The following is an 8709-nucleotide window of genomic DNA, read 5'->3' on the forward strand; positions in this document are numbered from 1 at the left end:
ATGCACATTAATAAAAAGTAAAAAATAAATTAATTAAAAAAATGATTTTTTTAACAATGTAATGGCTACATTTTTAATAGAAAGTCTAATAGAAATAAAAAATTTATGAAATAGGATTGCAAACCATATTATAATAGTGTCATATGCATTTTCATGTGGATATTAATAGTGTCATTTTAATATATTTCGGTGTGGATGTTAATAGTGTCATTTTTATATGGTGTGTATGTGAATGTTAATAGTGACATTTTAATATGGTGTGTAAAAGTTAAAGAAATAGCTTAATAAAAACCATCATATTTTAATGGGTTAAACCAATAGGAGAAAACACAAAAGAGATAACACTTTGTTTTGTTTTTATTAGAATACTAGCATTTGCACCAGATGCTGCAAAGGAAACACTATAAGTTGGTAGCTCATATGGAAGAAGAACATAAATGCAAAAAATATGATATGTTAGGTGATCTAACTATAGCCAAATTTGAATGAAAAAATAAATCCAAATGTTAAATGTAATACAATCAAACAATCTACTCAAACCAAAGAAATGCACAACTTCCTTAGAATAGGATAAGTTTATCGTTATATTTCACGTTAAAGATACAATGCTAAAGTTAGATCAGGCAGTTCTGTTTTATTTTTCGCGTCTTTCTGAATTCATTTTTTATCAATTAGATAGAGTGTAGATCCATATATCTAAGCAATATATATATTTTTATGAACCCTATGTGTCACTTATAAAAGAGAGTGAGAGTATCACTTCCCTTCGATGCTTAGCTAGGGATGGAGTTTGTTTCTCAGCACAATATAATAAGAGGTATAGAACATGTTGTATAGTGTGAAAATTTCTTTCCACATAAAACATGCATTTCTGCATTTTAAGTGTCAACTTGTTGAAAAAAAAAATATAAATTCAAATGTAAAACTCTTGATACTTAAAAAAATGTCAATTATCCTCTTGTGAGGATGATACCATGTAAAAAAATATAATATAAGAATCTAAATGTAACATGCACCTATATAAATCACACAATAAACTCAATTACAAGTCTAAATGTAAGATGCACCTATAACATAAAAGTCTGAATGTATGATGCACCTGTATAAATGACAAAGGAAACTCAATCACAAAATGATCCATATGAGAACCACATCAAAGCAACATTAAAATGAAACCCAACACATGCTAGACATGAAAAAGATTTTTCTAGAACTTCTAAATGGCCTTGCAATCCTAATTGAGATTAGGAGGCACTGAAGATAATATACATGGCAAGTCACAATGCTAGTCCTTAAATTTAGTTCTCTAAGATACAGAACTAACGCTAACACTTCTTTCCTAATTGTGAATTTGAGGGCATCATACTTCTTGCATTTAAACCATTAAACATTTTCAGGATGCTCGTTGAGTAGGGAACTATGCAGCACCTAAATCTAAACTAACTGGTTAAAACATCTATATGTCAATTCTGATATCACATAAATATAATTTTGTTTCTTGCACTCTCAATGTGAAAGTGGCCATACCACATTCCTCTTCATAACTAAATTCTATCTGGGTAGAATCCACATAGACAGCTTATGGCCTCACAGAACAATATGCTCCAAAATCCCCGCAACCTCGAACCTTCAAATACACTGTTGAGGTGTTTGGATCAAACTCATATGCACTAATAGTTAAACATTTTGATCAGTCCAATGGGATCAAAAGAGATGTCGTTGGCTAACCCCTGCATTAGATGAAACAATTTAGTGACTCTAGAATAAGTGGTTCAAGATTCAATCCATGCTTGATATGAATAAATTCCATTTGAATGGAAGAAAAAATCTGGAAGGCAACATTAACAGAACAACCATACTTGGATGCAAATATAACCTTGAATAGAATCACAAAAAATTGTCATAGTACTTATACTAAAGCTGCTTCACACTTTCCTCTTAGTGCACATTATTGACAGTAAAATATCACTGGTAGAATATGTCAAATTAGAATTTCTATCATTGGTAGAATGTCAAATTAGAATACCTGAAGCAAGGGTAAAGTACTCTACAAAATGCACAATCTCACTTCCCTTCGATGCTTAGCTAGGGATGGAGTTTGTCTCTCAGCACAATATAATAAGAGGTATAGAACATGTTGTATAGTGTGAAAATTTCTTTCCACATAAAACATGCATTTCTGCATTTTAAGTGTCAACTTGTTGAAAAAAAAAATAAGATAAATTCACATCAAAGCAACATTAAAATGAAGCCCAACACATGCCAGACATGAAAAAGATTTTTCTGGAACTTCCAAATGGCCTTGCAATCATAATTGAGATTAGGAGGCACTGAAGATAATATACATGACAAGTCACAACGCTAGTCCTTAAATTTAGTTCTCTAAGATACAGAACTAACGCTAACACTTCTTTCCTTATTGTGAATTTGAGGGCATCATACTTCTTGCATTCAAACCAGTAAACATTTTCAGGATGCCCGTTGAGTAGGGAACTATGCAGCACCTGATTCTTCTTTTAGATGGCAACAAAGCAAGCATAGGCACAGAGTTCAGCATGGTCAGTTACCATAATTCCAACAAGGATGGTGGTTTATTTGCACATCAACCTTACCAAACAAGCATTAAAATTGTTGTTTTTAAGCAAAATAGTATAGGATATTTTAATGATTGGTACCCAATAGGGGTTGACCTCTTGACCAAACAACCATCCCAAATCTGACCGAACAACCATTAAAATTGTTGTTTTCAAGGGGAAATAGTATAGGACATTTTTCATGATTGGTACCCAATAGGGGCTGAGCTATTTTCAAGGTATAATGAAGATTTGGGCTTTTCTATGGTTCACCAATATCTCAAATCACTTAGAAAATGAGTGGGTGATAAGAGTAGTGCCCCTAGCAAACCCTGTTTTTTTCAAAGCATGTTGTCACTAAATAGTGTTTTGATGGACAGCCAAAAGCAATACTGGTAGTAACAAAATAGGAGCTGCAAATATTGGCGGAGTTTAATATATATATAAAAGATAAATTGTGCACTTTTCTTCCACATTAGGCACCGCTCTGAGCTTCACAAATAAAACAATTTTTTTTCAGTTTCTACAGTTCCAAGCTAAAAGACCATAGATGTTCCCCTCATATAGAACGCCTGAACAGAGTATCTGTCATATTCCTTCTGCACTACCACTATATCTAGCCTAGAATCACTGATAGAGAAGCCACTGATATAAAGGGGAAAAGTACAAACTGCCTGTCTGCCATTGCAATTTATAGGCATTAAAGTAATCATACATGCTTCTATCAAATAGCAACCTGATTCAGTAAGGATACAACCATAACTATCAGTTCCTTATGCACTGCTAGTGTACATATCCGGTTACTAATGATATTAAAAAAATGATATTCATTTAAACAAGAAACAATATCCTGCACAACAGTGGTTGTTGTCACACAAAACAAGAAACAATATCATGCACAACAGCAGTTGTTTTCACACAAAACTATATAACAAATTCTCGTAGATAGCCATCTGTCTACAACAACAATTTAAGGTATATCTGGTATATAAGAGATAGCAAAACATCTACTTCTTGGTATTTTACCTTAATTTAAACATGATATAAACCCAACTGATTACAAATAAAGTAATTTTTCTACTAAAACGTCATCCAACACATTTCAACTCAAAAACAATTGCATACATCATGTCCAAGCACTGATTAATGGGAAATTTCAAATAGTTTATATTTCATGAAAAATGGCAATACAAAATTTGACCCAATAGTTGCAATAACACAATAACCAGAACCACGACCTCCTTTAGGCATTTACCTAAAAAAACTAACATTCTGAACAGAACTTGCCACTGGCAATATCCACCAAGAATCATAACGTTTTGGACAGGCTTTGCTCGTCATACTCAAAGAGAAAAATGATGCCGACTAGTACAGCTTGAAAAGGATTTCTGCAACTAGAAAAATTTAAACAGCAACCCACCATGGGTTGCAAAAAAAGGTGCAAACACCAGTGACTCAACAGCCATAAGCTTTATCAAAATATTTAGAGATGGTCCAGAGGTGTCCTTCAATGGGTCTCCAATGGTGTCACCAATGACAACAGCTTTGTGCGGATCAGACCCTTTTGGACCAAGAGTCCTGGCATGCTCTGATGCACCAGCCTGTCACAAATTACACAATTTGGCGTGTGTCAGATATGCCAAATATGGAAAGTATGTGCTATATGGAAAATTTCGATAACAGACAACATCAACACTAATTAAGATAAAATTACCTCAATATACTTCTTAGCATTGTCCCAAGCACCACCAGTGTTGGAAGCAGAAATAGCAACCTGACACCCATTTAATTAAACATGATCAGGGAGATCTGTATACAGACAGAAATAAAATTCTAACACATAGAGCAACAGTTACCTGATATCCAGTTGATTACACATGGTTAGGGAGATGTGTATACAGACAGAAATAAAAGTATTAACACCTAGAGCAACAGTTACCTGCACACCAGATACAAGAGCACCAGCAAGGACACCTGATAGAGTTTCCACACCAAATAAAGTACCAACAATGAGAGGTGTAAGCATCACAAGGCAACTAGGAGGAATCATCTCTTTTAGCGAGGCATCAGTTGATATCTTCACACAAGTTCCATAATCTGGCTTCGCATGACCTTCCATCAGACCAGGGATGGTGTTGAATTGCCTCCTAACCTCTTCAACCATTTTCAGTGCTGCACTACCAACACTTTTCATTGTCATTGCAGAGAACCAATAAGGAAGCATTGCCCCAACAATTAAACCAATGAATGGCATTAGCTAGGGCTGGCTTGCACATCGCTTCTTTGTTGTACGTGCAAGGCTGACTTTTTGTACTGAATTTCTCCACTGAACCAAGGAACAGAAATATAAGGGCAGCAAAGCAGACCATGAAAATGCCCATGTACTGGTACTCGGTGAATAAAAATGAGTTCGCTCCTATTAGAAAGAAGGATCAAAATGAAAAAAAAAATGTCAGGTGTTATAAGTTGAAAGTAAAACACCACCAGACTAAAGGTTCCCTCTCGTACATAAACCATTTCTCGTTAATCCAGTGTATCCCTAAATCATAACGATATATATCTCCTAAAACTATCTCGCTTCAACAGATAGGACACTAGAAAACCAATGAAACAAGATAATGCACAGTAACATATTGTGCAAGAGTCACTAAAATCAGTAGATTCGTTATGGATGTACGGTTAAATTTATTTCTAGACCACCAGACCTAAAATAGGACAGATAACCAATAACAAAAATTGCAACTGTCAAACAAGCCATAGATGCAAGTCAAACCCCAACTTGAATGAATAACCAGACCAAATATCCTTTTTTACTTGTTGCATAAGCTCAGACATTTTCCATAAAACTTATGGGGAAACCTAAAATAAACAATTTATAGAAAAATAAAATATATCACATGTTGCATAAGCCACAAACTACACAAACAGTCCAACAAACTGTCACACCAAGAACAAACTGTAATCATAAAAATAACAAATGACTCGTGAAGGCTGTCGAGATTTAACGTACAAGGCTTGGCTGAGCAGTGCAAACTGAAATGGCAGGCAAATAAAATATAAATCCACTAGACTATCTAGCAGCCTTGAATGCACTTCAAATCTTAACCTAACAAACCCTACTGAACACGCCTTCAGGTATGTCTAAAAACAGATGAGATAAATCAGTGCTGATTTCAAAACTAAGCATCAAAGAGTACCAGAATCATACGGGCTGCACTTCAGATATTTACATAACAGATTCTGATTGCCATATAATGAGGCATATCTCAAAACGAAGGTGATAACTTAGTTTGGATTTCAACCTTGGGAATTTAGAAGTACTAGAATCTCGTTGTTATTTACTTGCAGATTGATGCTCTGAATGTGATAGATCAGTTCAGATTTTTAATCTTATGGATAACAAGTACTAGAATTCCATTGATATTTTATTTGCAGATTGATGCTCTGCCACCAAGATTTTTTTCCCAAGAACTCTCCCACCCAGATTTATCCCTCATAAAACGTACCAAATGATTTCAATGCAACATATCTACCTATACCACACAAGGCTTTCCGGTCCATCTTTCTCGGTCCAGAGATCGATTCCCCCGGGCTTCTGAAACCTGTCGGCCAAGGCTTGGAGCTGCTTGTCAGCGGTAACGACGAACAAAGTAGGGGCTTTGGCGGACTTTTCCCAGGGCTTTTCAAGATTGGCCATGGCTGCTCTGAGCTCTGCTCGCTTCCGCATTTCGTAAAGCTGGCATTCTCTCAGGAGGCGGGCTTTGAGGAGCTGCTTGGATTTCTGCTCTTGCATTCTCTTCCACTGCCATTTGGTCACTCCGCCAGGAAACGTGCGAGGACTGCCTCCCATCATTCTGACTTGTCTCCATGCCGATGGAAGGCTATGGTTTGGAAGTTGGGGTTTTAGGAACATTGGGGTAAGCAGCTGATCCTTCCAGGAATCCAACGGTGAAACGACCAGGCCTGCCATTACAGAGAAAGCAACAATATTTCTTTTACCTATGCAAATTGAATACCTACCTACCTGCAATGAATTCGTAACTACTTTTTTGTGATCGAACGGTTCAACGTTTCTTAATCGTCTAACATATCATCTGAGGGTATCTAAGGGTGACAGGAAGACAAAAAGGGAGTTGATTTAAGAGGGAAACGCTTTATAGAGTAAATATTTAGCTCTTTGTCCCATAACTTTTTTTAATAAAATAAAATTGAAAATAATTTTAATTTTTGGTAAAAATTTTATTTTATTTTTCTCATGATTTTTTTAAACTAAATATTAATCCCTCTATGCAAAAAGGTTGTTCGAGTTTGCAACGTCCACATTGTTTGGTGGTTGTTCTAGCTAAACCGTGTTGCAAGTTGATAGGTTACAAGAAGTTGAAGTTCATGAATATGATCAGGTGGACCATTCAAATAAAAATAAAGATATACAAGTGAACCTTCGAAATTTGACTCACTGAGACCATGTGGCTCAAGCAATGCTTACGCGAACGTGTAGGATTCTTCAATTTCATGATCAGATACACCGAATCTCAGTGCCATTTCATAACTGCTGGTGGATTTTTCAACTTCATGATCAGATTCACCGACTCTCTGTGCCACTTCAGAACTGCTGGTCAACGTTCGAAATGTAATAATTCAGAAAGGGTGTAGTTATCTCTTTACGGTTTTTTTGTACGAAGTTGGCAATATTTTTTTATTTATTTTAAAATATAATTGTGGTTATTGAATTTTATTTTGTGTTTTGTTCTATAAATGATTAAAAGTTTTAAAAAACTCTCCATCATTAAGAACACAGATTTTTAAATCAAATTTATAATTTCAATGTATGTTTGGAAGATTTTGTAGAAAATTAATTAGCGAATATGTTTAAAAAGCCGAAACTTATAAAATGTAGCGGTTCAATCATCGAAAGTTTTTGTCCGTTTCGTGGGAATCCAATCACGCAAGTTTTGGCCGGATGGCGTATTTCTAATCGCTTAAAACTCATTTCAATCTTTTTATTGGGAGTCTAATCTCACACAAGTTTTGGCGAGATTATAAATATTATGTGGGTCCTCGCCTCTTGCCACTCACTCTTCTAAGTACTAATAGGTGGGTTCCGTGGCCTCCTGCCAGTGACAGGGCAACCGTTATTCCACTTCATAGTCAATGAGAGAATATTCCCCCCTTACACCGGAATGCTTATACCCGTTCATGGGATTTCGATCATCACTGGGCTTGCTAAGCCTGAATCTGCCAAACGTTCAGCGGCATCTATCCTCGCCCGCAGGCTTGGAATTTCAAATTTTTTAGGCCTGTATAATGAAAATTTGATAATGTTTTTACATTTTTCATGTTTTTAATTTGATGCTCTCCTCAAATTTGTAAGTGTCAACTTCTCTTTATCCACAAATCTTTTTAGACTAAATTTGTGTGTCAACCGCCTTTATCCACAAACTCTTTTTAGGCTACTTTTGCATATCGACTTTTATTAATCTCCCTCAAAAAATGGTGTTTTGTATTTTTCGTAAATTAATAAATTTGGAGATATTATTCTTCACCTTAATATTGGATTCATATTTTACTCACAAAGAAAAGATTATGATTTAGTTGATGCTTAATAATTCGATAAGGGAAGCTAATCCTTATCCATTATGTAGACCTTACTACACTTTCTTAGCCTCTTTGGGAAACTACAGCCCTCAGAGTCCTTCTTAAAACCCTATTTGTGTGACACATGAAGGCTCCCATATTAGCAAAGGCTTTGCCAAATTCTACATGCTAGATATCAATTATTGGGAAAATGTGCATTTTGATAGTTGAAAAGGTACAATATATAGGAAAAAATCTAAATGATATGTGTAAAATTTAACGTGGAAGGAATTAAAGTTCAACAACCACCACTCTATAAAATTGAGATAGTTAGAATAACAACTCCTCTTTTACAAACAAAAAAAATATAACAACTTAAGAATAAAACACTCATCGATCTCATACTACATGAAAACATTCATACCCTAATAGAGATTATAACTTACCTCTTTATAATATTGTTATATACACTTTCTCACATAACTAAACTCTATCCACACAAATTTAACTAAAAGGGAAAACTTGTATCTGCTGCAACAATCACCATAGTTCATTGCTCATG

At 35.2% G+C, this 8709-nt stretch overlaps 2 protein-coding genes across 2 annotated transcripts; both read right to left on the reverse strand.

Moving 5' to 3' along the window:
* Positions 1 to 3716: 3716 nt before the first annotated feature.
* Positions 3717 to 4842, reverse strand: LOC149232176 (pyrophosphate-energized vacuolar membrane proton pump-like). The gene is made up of 3 exons (XM_089376442.1): positions 4513 to 4842; positions 4288 to 4347; positions 3717 to 4174 (listed from the first exon to the last, which is right to left on the reverse strand). The coding sequence occupies exons 1-3, from the start codon at positions 4825 to 4827 to the stop codon at positions 3968 to 3970; spliced, it is 582 nt and encodes a 193-aa protein (XP_089232568.1). The 5' UTR covers positions 4828 to 4842; the 3' UTR covers positions 3717 to 3967.
* A 1260-nt stretch (positions 4843 to 6102) lies between these two features.
* On the reverse strand, positions 6103 to 6543 carry LOC149232177 (putative DEAD-box ATP-dependent RNA helicase 48). The gene has a single exon (XM_089381853.1). It carries the CDS (start codon positions 6541 to 6543, stop codon positions 6103 to 6105), a length of 441 nt encoding a protein of 146 aa, XP_089237979.1.
* Between the last annotated feature and the right edge of the window lie 2166 nt (positions 6544 to 8709).

This window comes from Pinus tabuliformis, chromosome J (assembly GCF_031772625.1).
Source record: "Pinus tabuliformis cultivar Carrire ecotype Pingquan chromosome J, CPIR1, whole genome shotgun sequence".
NCBI lineage: Eukaryota > Viridiplantae > Streptophyta > Pinopsida > Pinales > Pinaceae > Pinus > Pinus tabuliformis.

What these genes read in the sequence shown, in the direction of transcription:
- LOC149232176 (XM_089376442.1), bottom strand. Translation starts at nt 4,827, where the DNA reads ATGCCATTCATTGGTTTAATTGTTGGGGCAATGCTTCCTTATTGGTTC. An exon ending in CTCTTGTATCTGGTGTGCAG is followed by an intron (nt 4,348 to 4,512) that starts GTAACTGTTGCT and finishes AATGGGTGTCAG; the next exon opens with GTTGCTATTTCTGCTTCCAA. An exon ending in ATGCTAAGAAGTATATTGAG is followed by an intron (nt 4,175 to 4,287) that starts GTAATTTTATCT and finishes AATTTGTGACAG; the next exon opens with GCTGGTGCATCAGAGCATGC.
- LOC149232177 (XM_089381853.1), bottom strand. Translation starts at nt 6,543, where the DNA reads ATGGCAGGCCTGGTCGTTTCACCGTTGGATTCCTGGAAGGATCAGCTG.